The following is a 22,657-nucleotide window of genomic DNA, read 5'->3' as shown; positions in this document are numbered from 1 at the left end:
ATTAGATTTTCCTTCCTTGCCTTCTGAAACTTTCCAACCTCTGTCGCGCAAAAGTTAGTCACTTTAATCAGCTCCCAAGTTCATGGTCCCATCTTCATCAACTTTATCAGTGGATCAAAGCTCCTTTCAATCCACAAAGCCGATCAGTAGTTTACAACTCCTTTTAGCTGCTTTTTGCAATCTTTCTCACACAAACACACACACACACTTTATCCTTCATCTCAGCTATTCCCTTTAGCCTGACTGTGTGCACCACACAGTCTGAGTCAGCCACACCCCTGGTGAATTAAACGTTTCTACAAGCAGGCTGCTAATTGACAAGTTGTTTATGTTGTAAAGTGGAAGGATCCACATTAGAGGGGAGACGGGCTGGGTGGCACCACACCACAGCAAAGACGATTCAGATGCATATGCAGTGGTTAGAGTTTGTTTACTCTATGGTGTAGCTCCCCACCTCAGAGGGACAAACAGATTTTACTTTCTATTTCTTTTTTTTCTTTTTTCTTTTTTTTAGGGTTTTGGAGTTAGTGCCTGGCTAAGCTGCAGTGGCCTCCCATCACTTTGAGTTCATCTGTGTCTCTGGTGGTCTATTACTCACATGCCACATGCTGCAGTAATCACAGAAGTTCGCCTTAATGGGGTGTTCTCTCTCTTGATCTCTCTCTTCTTGTTCATTTGCGATTATTAATCTCTGTCGTTCCTTGGTACGAGATGTTCTCTTCACACTTTGAAGCAAACGCTTAAATGTTGCTGAAGGGTTTTAACATGAGCGCTGTCAGGCACAGAGAAAACCTGACTACACACTCAAAGCTTTAAGAGAAGTGACAACCACACTTCCAAGACATTAGCAAACAAAGACTGGAGCTTTAATAGGTCTGCCTTCTTTTCTGATTAGCAGGAGGAAGTACCATATAAAATGTGTTTCATTAGAGGTTGTTACCAGAAGCTTGACATCAGATTTGATTTGGTGTTAATTACAACAATTAAATAGCAAAGGCTGTGGGTTCAGTAGTCACTTTTGGCAACGTGTCAGTCTGTGTTGTAGGATGTAAGCAGCCTATATGTTACAGCAGACAGATGGTGATGTATGAGTTGTGCAGTACAAGCTTCACATCTATTCAACAACCAGTGTGCAAACATGAGTGTTGTTTTCTCACTTGTGCCACAAGGAAAAATGGGAGACACTGTTAATCCAGCTCATTGAGGTGCAAATTATGTATCAGCAATGCTGCAGGTTACATCTACATCCCTTTTTGAAGAGGAGGTTGTAATTTCCCTGTTAATAGAGACAGACTTCATTATACATGCGGTGCCAAGGATGATCAGCAGCAGCGATTTGTCGTGATGCACTTAATATTCCACATATATTGGTGTTTTAACTATGTAAGTAATTAACATCACCGCAGCCAATTTTGGTGTGAACGATCCCTCATGAATAAAGGCCAATAAAGAATATTTTATATGTAATTAAAAACATATTTCTCTATGCACGTTTTGTAATTTCTCAGCATCAAAACTAGTTTAATGAAAGATGTCGTGGGTATAATGGAAGGAGGTTCCATTGAGACGAAACCATTTCTGCATACTCAAAAAACAGACTGTTTGACTTCAGTGGCAGTGGCCCAGCTCAAGTGAAAACAAGACCTGCTGAAGTGTGCTCGGCCTCTGTGTGCTACTCTCCTTCTTGTCCCACGTTGATTGTTCATCTCCGAGCTTCAAAATGATTCACTTCTTGGAAGAGTTTTTAAGTCGTAACTGACAAAAAAAGAGGACAAACTCCAGTGATCCATTCTTCATTTCAACCATTATCAAACTTACCATCCGTCTGAAGAGCTCTGGTGTGTGTATTTGTGGGTGTGTGTGTGGGAGCAGGGTGACATGCATTTGCTAGTTTTGCTGGTAGGTGGATATATAAATCTGTTTGTGTGTTTACGTGCACGTAGACGTGTGTAGGTGTGTGTGTCTGTGTGTGTGCGTGTGCAAGACACTTTTCCAATATGTCCTCCTCCCACCGTCTGGCGCTCAGAGATGCATTGGGTGCCTGAGCCCTGAGGACAAAAGTTAACTCTTCTTCATGCGAGAGCCCATCACAGGATAATTACTGACACAGTGGTGGAGGTGGTGTGTATTGATGTCCACAACTAGGGAAAAGACCGCGGAGATCCCCCCGAGATGATGAGCACCGAAAAGTAATCGCATGTCACCCAAAAGATTTACTACTTGCATCAGGCTGCTTAGTATTGATTAGAGCTCTTCACACAAACCTGGCCTTTTCCTCCGCTATAAAACACGTCTTCATATGAACAATGTTGGAAAAGTTACTTCAAAATTAATAATTGCTCTATACTTGTTGCAGAACAAACACTGACATTAGTTTACCGATAACACCTTTAGGTGTGTCTGCACTTTAGTGAAACAACAAACTGGTAAAATATCTGTAGAGAATTTGTAGTGGGAAAAAAAAGACTCTCCTTAAACACATTAAGTGCCAAACATCTTTGGCAATCAGACAACTTTCAACTGCATTTACAGTCTCCCTGCAGCCAACGCTGTGTGTCTTTTTGTTTTCTCATTTGAAACCAATGCCTTTTGCTGCCTTGCTGTTGCACTCCCCACATTGTTTGCTGAGATCTTCTTTGTTCCTTCCCCCTGCTCGGCCAGGATGTCGCCACATCTATAGCTGGAGCATCAGCATTATCAGAGACACCTGACATTTGGCATGGAGCTAGTTGTTGAAACACATTATGACGCCTCACTTGTGACACGCAGATGGTATTTCTAACCTCTCCCCAGCTTCTCATTTTCTCACTGTCTCTCATATTAACATCCCTATCTGTCTTTATTATGAGAGATAAATTGTGAATATATGATTTAACCAAGCATTTACAATGAGCTTTTATATAACATACTGACTTGTTTCGTATCAGTGATCAAGCCTTAATGATAGCGATGAGTTAATTAGTGATTTAAAGACCTAGCTTCACATCTTTAGTGATTTAAAGACCTCTTTTGAAACGTATGCCCTGTGATAGGTCTATATCTACTGCTGGAACCATTTTTCCTTTTAAACATATTTCATATGCCTAAATGAAAAGACAAACATTTGTCCATTTGCGTAATTGCCTTACAGATATAGAATATAGCTTATAAAACATGACCCTTTGCTCTTTTTTCCATTATGTGAGTCTTCTCCTCACTCAATAATACAGAACATCTTCATAAAATATTTGTACTTTAATACACAATTAATATTACTGGGTGGTTTACACAAAGCAATTGGTACTTGCATATGCACCGTTCTGTCTGCACTATGCTGCTCTATTCATAGTGTAGCATCACAAGGCCTCAGTGTGTTGCAAAATGACACCCCAGCAAAAGAGGTGTAAATGGCAATGCTAAACACTTCGGGTGATCCAGCTGTGCATATCAAACATTTAGTTCTCATATTCAGTGGTATTTAATTCACTTTTATGCTCATTTCTTGTCAGTGACTGATTTGTGCAGATACAGTATCAGCTCTAGCTGACAATGATAATGTTAGCTCCATGCTCCACACTCTTTTTCTGCTCTTGTTTTTATTTTTGCTTTTTAAATGTATTTATTTAATTTCACTTTTAGAAAGGCTAGGACAAATATATCACCTTCCAAACTGTTAACAGGTTTGCCTTTCGTGCTTGCAGAGTTACTAAGGTATGATTGGAAAATCGCCTTTTGGGGAAGTGGATTTACAAACCATCAATTATTAACCAGCCTGCTGTAGCCTCCATATAGATTGAGTTCACCCTTCAGCTGTTGTCAGGCTTCAAACAAGCTACTTGTCCATTAGTATGCCACCAACTAAAAAAACTTCTCCATTATTAAGGATCGTCTCTGCTGTCACAGACCAGCCCAGTGCACCAGCCCACGATCTAAATGATGATTTCTGTGAAGCTATATGTCAATAAAACAGACACATGTCAGATTTAATTAATATCTCTACATAACAGGAGCAATTAAAAGTTCAGTCACGCTAGATTTATGATGCAGCAGTGGTAATATTAAGCTTAAAAAGGCTATCATCCTAGGTTTTATTTTTTCATTTGCATTTAACAAAGACAAAAGCAGACACACCAAAGGACATAAAAGAACTGGAACGAACAGAGACGTCTTTGTGGAAGGTTGTGAGCTTGTAATTCTCCTGGCTTGTGTCGATGAGTGATGGCTTCATTTTTTTTCTTCTGGGAGAAACAGTGGTGTGTCAGCAGTCTGATGTGTTTCACTTCAGCTGATTTGGTATCAAGGCCTGGGCGACAGATTAGTTTCTTCTGCACAGATGTCATGAGCAGACACTGAGTGGACACAGGGCAGTACTGAGGGACACTTCTGAAGGATGACAACCATTTCAGTATCCTCATTCTCGTTTTGTTCTTCTGCCTTAATCTCTCCCTTCTTAGGTTGTCTTGCTACTTAAGGAAGAAACAGGACTGGTCGAGCTAAAAAATGAATTTTTGAAATTATTCAACTCATGTCTGATCTCTGAGGTGCCTGTCACAAAATATTGCTTATATTGTAAACTGTATATGAACCGTACAGTGCCTTCATTAATATTGGGCCCCTGTGAGGGTGGGATTTATTTTAGTAAACCAATAATGTACACAATAAACATATGTGCAGTTCAATTTTAATAATAGGATAAATACTAAGCTAAAATATAACAGAACATGTTGAATGGAAAATGTTTGATATTTATGCAAATTTTGTAGTAACTAGCTTTTGTTGATGTTGTTGAAGTTGATGACAAGATCCTTCTCTGTATGTCCCGCTAAGTACATAACCCATGGCCTTCCCCAGTCTACTGTCAGATGGAGTTCACAACCTTATTGCAATTATGCTTGACACCAGATTTGCAGGGCACTATTGGACTGTCAACGACACACTACCTGTTTCACCTTTCCCCTCCTAGTCTGGCACTTAGAGTGCCACACGTTTTGGTGACATAGAGTCAACAAATTAGCAACCCAGTGTAGGCGATGAAAAACCAACACTGCCTGAAAAAAACAAAATCCCCTTTTCTGGCACACAGCCACTCTTTTTCTCAGAAGGTTTGCATGAAATTATGGCCCTGAGCTCTTAAAAACATCATACGAGGAGGTTTTGACAGTGCAACACCCAGGAAAAGTTTGCGATGTCTCACACATGTTCTGACTTGATGATGACTTTTTCCTCGCCTGTCTTCTCTGACATCAGTTCACTCTTCACTTTGATGCTTTTTTTTTTTTTTGACCAGTCAAACTGGATGCTACAGTACCTTGGAGTAGAGAACTGTGGTGTGGTACTTCAGGTTATTAGGGAGAAAGAAACTTTGTTATTTGTTTGTTTCCTTAGGTAGAAAAAAATAAATCCTGTTTCTACTGTTAGTTGGCAATTTGAGGTTGTTGGAGCTGACTCTTTTGAAAGCACCTACAATTACGACAAAAACATACTTGAAGCTCTCTACCACCAGCAGCACCATCTGGTATTTTGTGTTACCTGTGATTGTGCAGGTAAGAACGATAAGTGGAGACACACTAGTCTTGAATTTCCCCTCTAGATATTTGCTGTTCCTGCTGTGTTCACTTCACAAAAATCAATCAAAAGCTGCTCACTCCAGGTCAAGTTAATACTGAGAAATGTTGCATACAGTACCTGTAATAAATCATTTTACATGTTTGCTATAATAATTATTAACTGTGCTTTGCGTATTAACAGATCAGATTGCATGTTGTTGCCCACAATTTTCTTAAGAATACCAAAAAGTTTTAAACTGATTATTGATAAAAACCTAATTGTAGAGCCTTGAAACCTGCATACAGAAGGCAAATCCATCACAGTAATGCATTCATTTAGCTGCATTAATTTACTTGTCAAAGTTGTTGCAGTTTGGAGGAACAGGGGCAGTATCAACACTGAATTAATTATAACTACATGAACTGAGTTTGATGGTCTAAAAATGTAACCATAAATGGAGTTAAACCTACTGGAAATTGTTTGTAACATTACACAGTATGATTCACACTAACAGTATATTGGACTTTTGCGATGTTTTGAATGTATCTTGTCAAACTGTGGAAAATAGTTTCTCTTTTGGGGACAGTAAGTCTAAAGTTGAGTCAGTTCTTGTATCCTTAAAAGCCCAAACATTTCAGACAGACAAATCTCTCTGTAACCAATCCTATGAATGGGGGATGACTATGTTACAGCAGAGGACAATATGAAGGTGAAGGTTGTGCCTTTAATCTTCTTTTTAAAAAATTTGTCAAACTCGCAGGATTTGGCTCAGGTGAATTAAATAATCTCACAACTTGCAGTTATTGCTTGTACTCAAGTTAGCAAATATGACCTTGTTTGTGTACATGATCTGATCCCTCCTAGTCTTTTGGTAAGAAGTGCACTATTAGAAACGTTTCGACATAATTTGTAAAAAGAAACCATGATCATATTCAAAGAAATTGGTCATTTCACTGGGACATCTGATAGTGATAGTAAATGAAAAGGAGGAGGAGGAGGAGGAGGGAGAACAGTAACAGGGAGTACATATGCAATTCAAAATCTAGGACAGGCTGTAGGAAGGATTTCTCCACTTTATTTTACTCCGTGTGGTCTACTTTTCTCTGGTGTGGATCAAACTTTGTTCACACATGACAGTGCATCTCATCTTCAGTGCGGAAGGTTAGTGATTTTTCCATCTCTCCATCTCGCACATCTGCCTGTTTTAAAGAGAAATTGTCTCTCTTGTTTCCAGATGTCATCTCATCTCCAGCTCTGCTTCTATCTCACTCCACCTTCTCCTCACACTTGTTTCACTGCTCCTGCATGTAACAGTTGCCTTTACACTGCATTCGATTGCACATCATTGCATGTCTCTGAGGCCTAGCAGTGTCTCCATTGCTCCTTTTCCCATGTCTATGTTTTCTATGCATTTTCTATCTTACACACACACATAAAAGTTCATGGGTTTGTTTACAGTGTATTCTCCCTTCGAGCAGGTTGAGCAAAGGGAGGGAACTTTTTTCATATGCCCTAGTTTCTTTTTCATGTCTTGCAGTGGGGAGTATTGGAAGTCGCGCTGTGTCCTTCTTAGTTTTGGCTCTGCCCAGCTCATCAGGGGAGCGAGGATTAATTCTCTCCGGCTGTGTGTGGTTCTTGTGCAGATCGATAGATCCAGTCGCTACCTATTTAAGAAGGAGGGCACCACGCTGTTTGTTTTGGCGACTGGAGGGCAGCCCCTGTGAAGTAGAATCAACAAAACATGCAGTACATCAGAGCAGTCTCAGGCAAAAAAATAATAATTTTTACCAATGACTGTAGAACTAGCATCTTTAATTCCATTAATGTATATAACTGCATGGGTGTGTCTGTGCATAAACATTTGAGCATACTTGTTTGTACAATGTACACAGAGTGTACAGAAAGCATGATTATCAAGTACTCTATCACCTTTAGAGCAGCAGTCTAGTCCCCTGGGCTACATTTGCTTTGATAAAGAGAATGGGTTACAGTGGCACCCGTGACTGTCCAAGCCACTGCCTGCACAGAATCAATAAAAAGCAGGGGCCTCAACAGGCCTGTCAGCACTCACGCCAACCTGATGCTGGGGTGAGTCGGCCTGTGCACTGCCAAGGTCAGCTGTAGTTATAAAGAGGTCAAGGATTTGCGCTAGGTAAACAGGCTGTCCTCTCCCTGAGAATACAAAGCAGCCACGCCACAGTCATTGTCAGTGAAAAGAGCAGGCTGACAAAACTGTGAGGCTAGTTTCAGGAGAAAGTTAATGGGACAGAAAAACAGAGAGGAAAAGAATGAAAAAGAATGGTGGTGAGCAAAAGAGGGATTTTCATAAAACGAGATAAATCAAGAGATTAAAAGAAGAACTGGAAAAAAAGACAAAGGTTGATGGTCGAGTGGTCGAGAGTCAGGATCTCTATCTGTACAATGATGCAAATCAGAGCAGAGACACCAAATGAAGACTTTCATTGTTATCTGGAAAAAATAGATAATAGTCCAAGTTGTTGAATAAGTGAGTCATCAGAGAAGTGCTTGGACAGTGACAGTAATTTCACTGGAGTAGATTACCGTTCACTCAAACAGATGGGTGCACTCGTTTCATTCAAAAAGGCCAGAAGCTTTTCTCATTTTGCTCATTCTGCACTCTGTCTCTCACCAAAAGGCACATTTCCACGCTGCTAATTAATGCATGCAGTAATTATAGTTCAATAGAAATTATGGTTTCATATTTCATTAGGAACCCTCTATTCGAGTCATTCCAGATGAGAGCACACAGATTAGTCAGCTGATGTTTGATGAGCAAGCATGTTCACACACTCATCTCCCGCTAAATTTATGTGTTTCCACCATTCGCCTGTGTTTCTTGAATTTTTTATGTGCCTTTTGTTTTTCACTCATTTTTTCACTCTTTAGCTTTAGCCACCCTACTTAACATTTGATAATTAGCAAAGCATTAGCATTGGCCAAATTGGAAGTTTGACCAGATGATTGCACTAGCAGATGCCATCAAAATACATCCCAGGGGGAAAATTAAAGTCTGAACAAGTTTCATGGCCATTCAGTATTTGCAGACATGCAGATAAAAGTCATGGTTGCACTAGAGGCAATCGTCAAGTCATAATGGTGCATCCTCTCGTAACCAGGAATGTCTGTACCAAAGGGGTGTGACAATGAATCTGGTTTTACAGAAAATATGAAAACGTGTACCCAGTGAAAAGTCAGAGAGTCTGTGGGCTTCCTTCTCTTGGGTCCATGAATGTCTGTAAAAAATTCAAAACAATCCAACCACCACAGTAACTGTTGACATAATTCGAACAGTTCCACACTATTATTCCTACTGTATAACCACACTGCTACCAAAGGCCTTTGTGGTTCTAGCTGCATGAGACATCCGTATAATTTCAGATGTAACTGCAACAAAACCTGTAATTGTAGTCCCTGTAATCCCCTGTTGATTTTTACAGAAATATTTACAGCACAAATTAGTTTGAAAACAACACAGGACAGGAGGTGGACCCTGATCTTTCAGCATAAATGGAGCTAAACCTTTTAGAGCACCATGCAGCTGCTAGACTAAAGGCACATTCACATTTATTGAGAGCTGTTATTGACTCTCTGTCCTTTTCTTGCTCCTCAAAACAAATGCACAGAGTGATGCAGGGAAGGCAAGTTAAATATCATCTGCTTTCATCCGTTTATTGGAAATGTTGTGTTAATGCTGAGATAAGCTAACAATCCAATGGGTGGGAGAGAGTGCACAAGTGGTTATTACATAAGTCTGACTATCAGCGTTGTCCCTTGTCTTCTCGCCTAACAGGTGAAGTGCTTCGTCTGGGAAGGATCTCAGGCCACACGGTGAATGGTGGTTGGTCATCTTGGAGTTCCTGGTCCCAGTGCAGCCGTGACTGCAGTCGGGGAATTCGCAGTCGGAAGAGGACCTGCAGTAACCCAGAGCCCAAGTATGGAGGTCAGACCTGCCTGGGGGCAGCACAGGAGTATCAGGAGTGTAACATCACGCCTTGTCCGGGTAAGACATGCAAAGGTATTGATATGCTACAAGCCTATTTCCATTTTAGCAACACAACCGACATTATACCACCGTTACAGTGCTACCAGTACACTGTTCTGTAGCACCACTGACACAGTAAGCAGAGAAAACACGGAAATAAGAATGTTTAGTCAAGCGTGCTACTGAATGATGTGTATTTACAGAATGCGAGTGTGATTTTTCACACTCGCATTCTGTAAACACATCATTCAGTAGCACACTCAGCTATGTTTTTGCTTGATTAATGGATAAAGAATTACAATAACAAAATGAGTTACCAAATCATTAGGAATCACAAAAGAAATCAGCTGCAGATAAGGAGTGTGACGAAGACCCCAATTTACACCACGAATCAAAGAGACAATCCCTGTGGTGTTCCAGTATGTAATTACATTGCCGGGTAATTATGCTGCCAGCTATGGGAGGCCTTATTCTGTTGTGAAAAGCCCTGAGACAATGCAATTTCAACACTCCTCAAGCGGAAGACCAAGAGAGGAAGCTTTCTAATTAAAAGAATACTCTGGCTGACAAGGGAAGTAAGCTGTCTAAATGGAAATCCAGTGCTTAGTTTGGCATAAAGCACACCTGGTATCTAGCACAAGTGCCAAGCAGACAAGCAGGACGTTGTCTCCGATGATTATTAATCAAGGCCCCTAGAGAAGGGCTTAGATACCTCTCTAAAAGCCTGGATCTGCACATCTTCAGCACCTGCGATCCGTCTTCATAACTGTTGCCATGCTGTAAGCAAGCAAAAGAGACAAGACAGCGGATGGTCATTGATAGCGTTTTTACAGTGTGTTAATTCATTCGATGGAAGTGCTCGCCATTCAGCAACACCACAACTCGAGCACTAACAGGCTAAGCTGTTATCAGCTCCGCGCTCAGATGAAGACTCAGATGGATCTAATAGCACCAGATTTGCTTCATCCAGGACGGGTCTGTTTGTATGGTTGCCACAAGTGCCCCCCTTGAGCAAAACGTCGAGTGAATGCACTTTGGTTTTCCTGCACCACATCACTATGCTAATACATGTAGTACACCTATTCTGGGATGTTGACTGTAATAATACCATAGCTACAGTATGTTGATGAGCAACTCTGCACTCCAGGCCCCCAAAGGAACGGACTTAACCCAGCCTGAAGTAGCAATGAATACTAATGCATACTCAATTAGCACCCCTCTGAAAGTGAGATATTATGTTGAGGCAGGCAGACCGTGCAGTAGACCAATTGTAATCCTCCTATGAAAAATCCAGCGTTGTTTTAAATTTGCTAGTACACTGTGAAGGAGAAGGAGAGAAAAGATGCTGTGCCTACCATCCATCTGGTTTGGAAACAAATGATTCCGTGTTTTTCTTGCGTCTGTACCTGGGATGAGACGATCCGTCATCGAGGGCCAGGAATCGACTTCTGTGTCACTTTGTGATAGAGAAATTACACAGAGATGACAAAAAGCATCGGCAACTTCAATTACCTGCTCGGCGCTGCCAGGCATCCTCAGGTCTTTAAAAGCAATTCTCAAGTGGTTCCGAAAAGAGAAATTTCTCTCTGCCACAATGAAGTGAGGTTTTATCCAGATGATTGGTAAAGGATATTTACTTCTGTTGTGATTCATGGCCAAAGATTGGGACCATTTTATTGGGCTTTTTCTCCTCTCTTCTTTATTTCTCCCACATCTCCTTCTCTCCCTTTATTCATCGATTTATGCAGCGTGTCTTGTTTGAGCGCCGATACTGTTTTGATGAATTTTCACATTTTAAACTGTGTGTTGTTTCCTACATGGAAGGAACAACAACTGAGGATTGCGACACTTCATTTATCTTCATTAATCAGGGGAGGCTGTTGAGGTGTGCGGGTGAACAGGGCAGGGGTGTCAGGTCAGACATTTGCTGTAACAGCTGGTTAAAGCACACTTTCCAGCTCTTTTACACACACAGACACATATTCGTACATACTACTGTACATTCAAATTGCCTCATATTAACGCTTAACGCGTCGCTGTTTGAAATCGCTTGGAATGACATCCAATACTCGGTAAACAGGTACGAGGATTTGAAAGCATTTAAGAAATATTCTCACCAAAGCAAGAGCTTTTTTGACCTTTCCTTGCTGCTCCCCATGTGCCTACTACAGTGGCCTTGTGGATAAAATCACAATGATGGTTTTTAGCCTTTCCATAAGTAGATTTTTAGAGTTTCCATAAACAAATTGACACTTATATCTTGGGTTTAGTGGATGGCAGCTGGTCGTGCTGGTCTTCATGGTCCAAGTGCTCTGTGACGTGCGGAGGGGGACACTACATGAGAACTCGAACCTGTAGTAACCCGCCACCAGCTCACGGAGGGGACATCTGCCTGGGCCTGCACACTGAGGAGGCACTGTGCAACACAGAGGCTTGTCCAGGTACCCACACACACATACACACCAGTAATGCAAAGCTTAGGGTCTTCACTTGGCCACCAATCCATCACAGGTTCATTGCTTATTTTCCTTAGTCTCTCTAGGGCCCCCAGATGTATATCCAGTATGTAGCTGAGGGCATTTATATTATGCATTATAATATACACGCACACACACAGAACAAGCTGTAACTTACAGTATGCTGTCACTGTCATTTCCAGAGAGCTGGTCCAGCTGGTCCGAGTGGTCCCACTGTGACTCCAACGGAGCCCAGCTGCGTGTCCGTCACTGTGATGTTCTGTTTCCCACTGGAAACCAGTGCTCAGGGAACAGCAGCGAGAGCAGGCCATGCTCTCCTGACTCCAATTTTATACCAGGTGATCCTACACTCACACACTCACACAGTCCCCAGGATAAGCAGGCACAAGCTTCCTGACTTTAGTAATATTTTGGGCACTCATGCATGACACACTTTTTTTTAGCGGACATACACATATTCTGCACCACCCACCACCATATGCCCACAGCAGTAATTCAGTTCATTTTCAAAAATCCTGTGATAATGAAATACATTATTGATCCCTCTGAGGGGCTCGTCTCAGGTCAGAGGTCAGGTTCAGCGACAGGGCAGCACTTTTGGGAAATGGTTGGAATAAGAGTCTTTCTCAAGGACTCCTGAGTATGGCAGGTGATTACATGGGGGCGTTGCACTTAAGGGCAGGCTCCCTACTCATTCCAACAACCCTGCTGCTATATTAGTTTCATTATGAGTCTCAAAGTCTTGTCAGGCTATGCAAAAAGCACTTACACTAGCAGTTTTACTTTGTTCAAATGTTGGAAAGAGCAGCAGAAAAGGCTCCTGTGTGCCATTCCTGGTCATTCCATCCAATTTTTTCTTTACTCATCTGCCATCTATGTTTTAGTAATAACTGCACTTAAGCAATGAAATCTCTTTCCTATCCAGATTAATTACTATACTAAAAAGATCGGTGTTAGCTTTTCTGTTACTTTTTAACTGTGAAATGTCAGGCAAACATAATTAACATGCAGTCCCTTCTAAAAGTTTTGGAGAGTAAGGCCAATCCATTTATTTTTCCTGTACATTGAAGCCATTTGGGTTTAAGATCGAAAATGAGCTGAAAGTTCAGGGTTCTTAGCTTGAATTTGTCCTCATATTACCCTCCTCTTCAGCTGGTAAGTGCCTGTTCAAATGGGTAAAGGGCTGGTGATTGACTCAGTCAGTCAAAATTCTTCCAGTTTTTCAGACCTTATACAAAATACAGTTTACTTCAAATTTGTTCACATGTATTTGGTGATCACCGATTGTGTTTACTGAAACAGCTAAGCTACAACAGATGACGATGTTAAAAGTTGTAATTTAAAAAAGAGAAACATTGCTGAGAAACTCCTTAAATACACATAAACACCATATATGTGACACCAGCATTAGTAATGTTATCTGCTTAGGCATCTCCCTATTGACAGCCAGTAATGCGAGACACCCAGGAGCATTGATCTGTGCTACACACGTCATCCTCCCTTAAACAATCCCTTTAAAGGATGCGATTCACAGCGTATCACTGCAAACTCTGCTATAAAATGCTCGTACATGTTTGGAGAAAGTTATATATTCATGTTTAGTGTCTTAAAGTTCTCAAACTTTATGAATCATTGATTCTTAGATCGAACAAATATTTGATTAAAACATACATTTGCAACCTTTCTGTATTAATTAGATGAGATATAATTCTCATGGAAAGCCTTCACAGGGCTTTATAGAATTACCCATTTGCCTTTATACCTTATCATCCATCCCCTTTAATGGGAAAGGTACTCCATTAAGGTTCATTAGCAACGTCGTGTATTTCATTTCCTTTACTTTTCATAAACCACTCCAGGTGCCACAGCCTTGATTAGCTCATGGAGTTTTTACGATAATCTGTTTCATATTGAGTACAGCTTTCATCTCCACACTCACCTTCAAGGGTACAATTTGTCATGCTAACAGAGGGGGGTACGGTTTTTGGCCCTAATTCTGCTGCCTTTGCTGTTTCTTTTCCTTTGTCAGAAGTCTCGATTGCACACTCCAGTCAGGAGGAGAGGCGCTGTGGAGGTAATTTATATGTCTTTATATGTGTGTTTGTTTGTGTTTGAGTGTGTGTGTGTGTGAGGGAGATAAAGAGAGGTGTACAGCACCTGGAATTGCACATGTACAGTGTCTGGCTCAATACAGTAGCTTTCCTATACTGTTTCATAGCATATAAATCCAGCAGTAAATGCACCACAGAGACATTAACGAAAAATGTGATTGAATTATTCAGTCAGTTTTCAAGGAAGTGTAAGATGCATTGCACTGAATCTGTCATTTTTTAAAATGTATCGCTCTTCTCAAACTATAAATACCAGCTCTCATTTCTAAATACTGTACCCTGAAATGCAGCAGGAAGCATTCCCTGGCTATTTTGCCTTCTAATAAAATGGAAGTAGGGTTGCAGGTGATTTATTTGTCATCTGTACAGCAAATTCTTACACCTGGAATTTTACCATTATGATTGACCAACACTGTATTTTTTACATTTACAGTTTGAGTTTGAGTAAATCAATAAAATCACTTCAATCTGTCTCCTCATGCTGAACAGCTGCAAAATTCCTGATATAAAAATGCCCTGAGTAGATAAAAATGCAGATAGACTAAATTGTAGCAAGGGTATAGGGACCTTTGAGCCCTGAGTTTCACCTCTTACACAGGCTTCAGGCTGCTCTTACTATTATTATTTAGCTCGTTGGAGGCTTTATGAAGTATGCAAACAGCTCTGCAGAATATGCACAATGCTTATGGCATCTCTCTCTCTCCTATGCATTTCATTTTTTTTCATAAATAGTGCCACATCAGTATAGAACAGTGATCTTGATAAAGAACAACCTTTATTTAAAGCATTTGGTTTAAGTCTACATGCAATTTTGTTGTATGTTTACAGCGATAAATAAAACATTATTTATGTTTAAGTTTTTAAGGGTTTGTCAATATAACGTGATGCTTAGCAGTGTCTGTGCATTAATAAAATATAAATGAAGGATAATTATTCTTTCCATTGTTTTAGAACTGTGATAGCACAGAGGAAACAGAGTGAGATATTAAAACATTAAATATGGTTCGACAAAGAAGAGACAAATAATATTTATATTCTTCAACAGTCCAGAAGAATCTGCATAGCAGAGCACTCCATCATTGCTATATGAATTGCAGCTTCAATTACCTCTTCCACTTGTGTAAATTGACAGAGGAATTACCCCCAGACTCTCACTCATCCCTCTCCTCCCCCTCTTCTCCTAGACTTCAACCTCTTCCACATGATTGCTGTGGGGCTCAGCAGCTCCATCCTCGGCTGTCTGGTTACCCTGCTGGTCTACTCGTACTGCCAGCGCTACCAGCAGCAGTCCCACGACGCCACAGTCATCCACCCTATTTCAGCTGCGCCTCTCAACACCAGCATCACCAACCACATCAACAAACTGGACAAATATGACTCTGTGGAAGCCATCAAGGTCTGTAGACAGGTTTTCTGTGGGTTCACTGTGGGTTACACTTGACATATGTCCAGATGTGTAGAGCCAAAGCAGCAGTTTGTAACATTCCCTTGCTGTGTGACTTAATCAATTGATGTCACACTTGGAGTCAGTGAGGAGCGTTGTACCTCTTCCTGAACTGTCACTTCTGATTAAACGCACTTTTTACTGCATGACTCTCACTGTCACACCACCTCCTGTCGTGCACTGACTCTCTAGTTGTGTAACATGTAGGCACTTGTGCGTACATCTTCTCTCCCTCTGCTCCTCTGCTGTGTGTCTCAGTGTGTGACTTTGTTCTGTGTCAGTGGTCATACACTGCTTTCTCATAACATACTAATGCAGTTACCTAACCGCGAGTGGGCAGGTAATCAACGAAGATGCTGTGCATCTGCACATTTCCCCGCTTAGACAGGGTTTTTGTGTCATTATTATATCCTTAAGTGCAAGTAGTTGGGCGCACCAGAGCGAGCCACAGAGATCCAGCTACTCTCGTGGTTCAAACAGCCTGTTATCCACTGATACATCAGGCCCTTAGTGCCAGTCTGAGCTGGTGATTAGTGCTTCTCCACAGCTACTCCATGCTCCAGCTGGACATTTTTCAAGGATTCCCAGCGCTCTGTATTAAAGGGTGTTTCAACCACTTTAACACCGTGTACCCCCAAGCTACTTCCGAATCCAAAAATCTGGTGTTTAGATTTAGATTTGCCACAAAATGCTTTTACAGTGACATCTGTAAGATACAGTATCTGTAGGATAGTCTGGCACTAGGTGGCCACTTACTGTATAAATTCTGGTCTTACAGTTGATGAGGAGCTGGTGAATACGTAAGGCCACTGACATAAATCATTAGCTCACTAAGCCCCACCCTGCTTAGATTTTGTTACATATGTGACAGAATGATTGTGGAAACTAGCTGGCTGCTCATTGTTGTTACACATGTCAGGGTTTCTATTCTCAGACAACAATTAAAAAAATGTCCTGTTTTTCAGTTGGTAAAAAGTGGCTCCTTATTCCCACTTGATGACTGATGGTTGCAGATTTTTTCAGCTTTATCTAACTAATGAAGGTAGAATGCAACAAATGAAGATAGCATTTGGCTTGCAAGCATGATGTCTGGTTGAATCACTAGTGTTTTCAGCTGACTCTTCTTAGAACTAAATTTCATAGGCGATGCACTTGATGGCTGTATAGTATATGGCTGTATACAGTATAATGTGGTGCCAAAAGGCTGAGGCTAAAGTTTTAAACGCGTTTTTGATGCCTATTGGGTATTTTCATTGTGTTCAGCCTTGTGTCTTAATTTAGGCAACGTTACTTGGAGTCGCAGGTTTGTCGCCTTTGCAGAATCTGATAGAGGGGCAGAGACATTAAGTTTACCCTAAACTGTAAACTGTAAAGCTTCTAATACCACAGGAACAGGAATTTTATTAACATAACAAACTGATTTGTGTTGGTTAATAATTTTTTAATTAACACAAGGTTGCAGACATACATGGGCCTACTGTTCAAATCATTCCTTACATGTTTGCTCTGTGGTGATGTCTAGCACGCCATCAACTGTTTTACACTGCTTAGTACCAGAGTAAACTTTACCCTACCATAATGCCAGTAATTCTGAGCTTTTAGGTAGATTTTCTTTTCATTAAAAGTGTTTGACACTCTATTTTGTCATAGGAAGTTTTCAATATATATATTATAAATTAAGTAAATACCTGGATCACTGTTTGCTAAACTACTTCACAGATATGAAAGTGTTTTGTAAAACTGCCACAGAGTGAGAACAGATCCTTTGGCTCAGAGCAGACGTCTCCAAATGTAATTTCATTGCAGAATAAAGGTGTGAGGAGCATTCATCTGTCATGCAATTACAGTCAGGAGCATAGAGCATAATTCACTTAGTTCAGTTGCAGATAGAGGCGGATATGAGTATAGACAGTCCATGTGAAAATACAAAAGGAGCCGCATGACAAATGAACACTGTCTAATTTTCCAAAAGCACATTCTGCCTCCAACCATCATTTACGAGGCTTAAACAGTTCAGATGTTGCAGTGAATTTTCGACCATTATGTGTGTGGAACCATAATAAGACTATGTTCAGAGTTTTTATTGGAAGGAATGATGAACACCTAATGCCATGTTTTAGAGTTTTTGGCTCAAATCCTGGTGTTAATGACACATTAGTCACTATTATTATGCACGATATGTTATAGATACCTTTCATACCGGCTTCTTGGCCAACTGCGGCTACTGCACTTGTAGCCGTGTGTAGTGGATGATCATAAAGCTGAATCACGTTTAGCTGTAGATTTATGTACAGATCCTGTAAGACAGAGTGTGGCTTTAGGGTTTCTTTGAGGATGATTCTTGCTCATTCCTCTCCTCCTTGCAGCCAGATGTGTCGGTACTCTTGCCCTTGGATGACCCTGCCATGCACCAGCCTCTCTCTTCTAACATGGGGGTGTCCATGCGTGGCCTGGAGATTTTCTACTAACCACTGACTTCTGACCTCTACAACATCCCGCCTCTTGACCCCCACAACAAGTCTTTGACCCCAACTACTACTACTTCCTCTTCCCTACCGTGCCCTGCCTTGCCACTTCCTGTGGCACTTCCTGTTTGTGGCAGGTTGGAGTACAGACTAGTTTCTCTTTCTCTGCTCAGATCCTTTCATTCCTCCATCATGACCCTCCATCCCTTCTCCCTCCTGGCTTGTGAGAAGGCAGTGTATCCCAACCTTGTTTTTCTCTTTCAACAAATGCCTCCATTTGCATGTTTTTTCACGTTTGTCTTTCTTGTTTTGCCTTAAAATATTTTACTTAATTTGATAGATTGAGAAAGAAAATTCATTGTGATGCTCTTTTATTAAGCTCCTGTGTCATCTCACTATCACAAATGCCACTTTATTAGTCCAAGATAATTTAGTTTACTGCTCCAAAAACTCAAATGTAATCATTCATCAGCCGGTTAAAGATGTTGAGGGCAAGAACATAAAGTAGATGATGCTAACAAGCATCATAGCACAGCTGTTTAAAAGCAGCCATGGGGCCACCTGCAGAGACACATAACAGTCTCGAGGGCTGCAAGAGTGTTAATTAAGTCCCCTTTGAGTGTAAATCACTTAATGGGAAAGAAGGTAAATATATAAGCTTTTGGCCATCACACTTGTTCCCAATCAGTGTCAGTCGGAAACATCCATCAGCTGCAAATGCAGCATCATCAAGTGTTCAATTACCCTGCCCCAAGGGACTCCCAGCACACACTCTCTACAACATACTGGATATAAACACATCCATTTGCCAAATTGCTGATGTTGTATTGAGCACCACATCAGAAGCTCGTTCCATGTTTACCATGTCACACAGGGAAACGGAAGATGCCCCCATGGCTCTTCCTTATTGTTTAACAGAAAAGCGACTCTCTTTTGATCGATTTTTATGGCTTAGCTTGTCCTAGAGGACCAACAACCCGAGGGCCATAAAACCTGCTGATGCTGGTTATTAGAGATGACAGAGGTGGACATATGGACTTGCATCAAAATAATTTAGCCTTGTAGTGGCTTATCATTTTTCCCGTCTGTTTGCAAATACTTTGACCTTGCTCAGTTGAATGTATGTTTCATTCACTAGGTGGCCTCCCCTTGATTTGTGTTGCTCGTTTTTGTTTTTCATTTTTTTACCTTATTTTCTGGGCTAGATGGATATTCTTTTACCTTGCCACTGAATAATCACTTGATCCATGTGTCAAAAGTCTCTTCATATTGACTCCTCTCCTTTTCCTCTCTCTCTTTCCTTTTTTTATTCGCAGGCCTTCAACAAAAACAATCTGATTCTGGAGGAAAGAAATAAGTACTTCAACCCACAGCTTGCCGGAAAGACCTATACCAACGCATACTTTACCGACCTCAACACCTACGATGACTATTAACCCCTGATCTGGAAATTCAAAGACCATAACATGAGAGGGACAACATCCCTATCATCCATTTTGACTGTACTCTTTTATTTGTGCTTTGTATTGCGATTCGTGACACCATGCGTGGGATAGTCCCACTCTGAGACTCTATGGCAGCTGGTATGTAAAGAAAACACAGACACATAGTGTTGCCAACAGAGGGAAATGCCCACTTTCTCTCAGGTGCCTTGGGGTACACTTGGAAAGTCTTGCCTTGACTCTCACTGAGAAATGGACAACTGGATTCCCCACTGTGGACAAAAAGGGAAAAACAAGATCTTAACTCAAACAGACTGTGGGATGTATGATCCCTTTTATCTTTCCTGCGACACCTCTAAAACAAACCTGTATTTGTAATGATGAGAAATAACCACAAAATCGCTTTGCATGAATTCATCTAATGTGTTTTCTCTACTGTTCAGTTTAATTTTGCATGGTTAATCTCAATTCAGGGTCTGGGGACTCGTAATCGACATCTTTGCTGGTCTTCAGTTCGGGACTGGTTGTGAAAGATATAAAAACAAAGACAGGTTTGATGCCTGACGGCTTTTACTATTGTACTGCTGCAGCAGTCTCCACATGGATCAATATCTACCCAGAGTCCTTGAGTCAAGATGTAGATATTTGAAGTCTGTGGCCAAGTTTATCCATTCTTTTGTTTTCTTTTGTTTTGGTTTCAGTTATAGGTTCTTGCGGGATCTAGCAGCTAGCAGAGATTGAACTATCAGTGTAAAACCTTTTAATTTTGTTGTTGTTGTTTGTTTTGCTATTAAAGGTACATTTGTTTTTTGTACAGGAAGCTAAGTTCAAAGCATTTGTCTGTAGTTTTTCGAAATACATTTATTCAATGTCTCAAGTGTTTAAAGAATTAAATATTTTCTTTTGAAAAGAAAAAAATTATGTGAATTCCGGCAAGTATTGATATTCATATCAGTCTGCATCAAGTTGAGTCTTTGTCATTGTACTTTTTATATTTTTTGTAAAATAGGGTTTTTGAATTTTGATAGTGTTCACTATTCTTTTGGCTTCTGAGTTAAATATGTATTTCTGAGAGCAGAGTGTTGAAGGCATTTACGGTACAGATGGAGTGTAGCAATTACTATTCTCCTGAACACCAACTGGGGTGCTACCCATTTACTATAAGATGAAACCCATTCATCAAGTTGAGATATTTCTGTTCAGAGTGTATAACCAGATATTAGGTTATTTAATGGTTCTGTTGCAACTAACTCTTTTTACATGTTTGCTTGTGTTACTGTGCATAAATTAAAAACTACTTCGTACACAAAAGACCTGCCAAGTGATTGTGGGTTACAAAGATTTCACTTGACCTCGTAAACCTTTATCATCTCTGGCTACTGTAAATCACCTAAAGATGCCAGCTCACGTAAAAACAGTAACGCTGCAAGTAGTAAGTGTGAGACGCTGTCCAGTGTAGTTTGCTCCAACAACTTTGGGAACTTTTATAATACGTGAGCAAAACACTGTAAAACCACAGCACTGTAAGCACACAGCAGCACTTCATAAATCACTCATAACCAGAGTAAAAGACTCCCTCTACCCACTTTTAAAGGAGTCTTCAGCAGGGCCCTGCAGTGACAAATGGCATAAGCGACTATGGAAGGATACCTGAAGGATACAAATTGCACACGGCAGCTGGGCAAAGGTAAAGGGGGCGCTGTCTAATGTCCAAACTCTAATCTATATGATGGGGTGTAACACCTCGCACCATGCTGTTCTCCATCAACCTTCAACCTGACGTCCCATTTGTGTGCAGAGGGTAATGGAGGAGCATTATTAATCACCCCAGTGTTTGGTCAGATGGAGGGCGGGAGTTGGGGGGCAGTGCTGATCCACGCCAATGTGCAGACCGGTTCTGTCTGGTTGCAGAGAACCAGCTTCTTCTTACAGTACTTTACCTAAACTTCATGCTTACTACATAAGAAAGCAACAGATACAGATGGTTGCATATGTACATGCATATTGTTATGTAGGGGCTCGCAGACTGTAGGTTTGCATTAGAGGTTAGGACTTAAGTTGTAATTCTTGTAAATGTTTTCTCTTTTCAATATCAGTTTGCATTTTCAGACTGTGTATATGATGTTAGTTATTAGTGCATGCCAAGGGCCACAGAAGTACAGCCAGCAGAGGAAGTGTTGAAGCTTTCTTTAGCACTTTTATCAGGAATTGGCCAGCAACATGAGCTATGAAGCTCTTGAGTCAGTCAGACACGTAACATTCCACTTTGACAGCAGGCTGAGGACAATAAATGACTTTCATTGGCATTTAGGGACTGCTAAAGGTCACAGCTAAAGGTTACGAGAGCAGGGCTTGTGGCTGTCAGAGGACTTGACAGTGTGAGTACTTGCATATATATATATATATAGAAGTGGGAGCAGAATGAAATGGACAACAATGTGCATGTTGTTAATGTATATACACACACACACACACACACACACACACACACACATATATGAACATATAAATCCAATCAGCTTCAGATGTACTCTAGCTTTAGTGCTTTTAATGTGAGTTTGCAAGCTAAAAACCTAAACTAGTATGGTGAAGGTGTTAAATATGATGCCTGATGAATGAGGATCTGAGAATGCTGAGGTAAGCATTTAGATCAAAGATATAAATACAGACTCAAACCATTAATTCTATTAATATCGTGATATGCATACAGTAAATTTAACATGTCAAGTGGAACTGAGTCTACTTTTAAAGAGTCCAATAAACATTTTGAAAATGGGGAAACCTCTGCTACTATGGACAATTTCTCAAAGATCAATGGCCTTCGGCTTGTCCCACAGCGGAAATTGTTACGCACGTTGATTTGGGATGTGCTCTTTTCATGCCGGGTGCCCTTCCCTTGGGTTGGGATTCAAACCTGCTGCCTTCTGCATCCCGACCCAATGCTCTACCACTGAGTCACCAGGCCCCCTCTCTTACTATGAACAATTTCTAAAACTGTTAAATACATGTGATGTGATTTGAATATGAAATGCATTCGCCATAGCTTTTTTTCCAAATATGAGCCAAGCCTCTCTATGCATGTACCCACTTTGCTCATAAAGCGTTCAGGAGCTCTGTTAATTAGCAGCCGGTATACAGACACCTCTGAGTGGCAAACAAGGTGAGTGAGTGAGATTGTTCCTGTCAGGC

General features: G+C 40.8%; 1 protein-coding gene across 2 annotated transcripts in view; it reads left to right on the top strand.

The window, feature by feature from the left end:
- Window positions 1-20,508, top strand: part of sema5a (sema domain, seven thrombospondin repeats (type 1 and type 1-like), transmembrane domain (TM) and short cytoplasmic domain, (semaphorin) 5A) — a 111,076-nt gene extending 90,568 nt beyond the window's left edge. The window contains exons 17-23 of one of the 2 annotated variants that reach the window (XR_010911745.1): window positions 9,338-9,547; window positions 11,800-11,970; window positions 12,189-12,344; window positions 14,036-14,080; window positions 15,302-15,513; window positions 17,928-18,163; window positions 19,343-20,508. Coding sequence is in view for 1 of the 2 variants with exons in the window: in XM_067486576.1 (XP_067342677.1) it covers window positions 9,338-9,547; window positions 11,800-11,970; window positions 12,189-12,344; window positions 14,036-14,080; window positions 15,302-15,513; window positions 19,343-19,462 (914 nt within the window). In the remaining variant the exon portion in view is untranslated. The remainder of the gene's footprint in view (window positions 1-9,337; window positions 9,548-11,799; window positions 11,971-12,188; window positions 12,345-14,035; window positions 14,081-15,301; window positions 15,514-17,927; window positions 18,164-19,342) is intronic. The other variant, XM_067486576.1, reaches the window with a different exon arrangement.
- Window positions 20,509-22,657: the final 2,149 nt, after the last annotated feature.

This window comes from Channa argus, chromosome 19, assembly GCF_033026475.1.
Source record: "Channa argus isolate prfri chromosome 19, Channa argus male v1.0, whole genome shotgun sequence".
Lineage (NCBI taxonomy): Eukaryota > Metazoa > Chordata > Actinopteri > Anabantiformes > Channidae > Channa > Channa argus.
The sequence above is the reverse complement of the archived record's forward strand: the minus strand, read 5'-3'. Positions and strand labels throughout refer to the sequence as shown.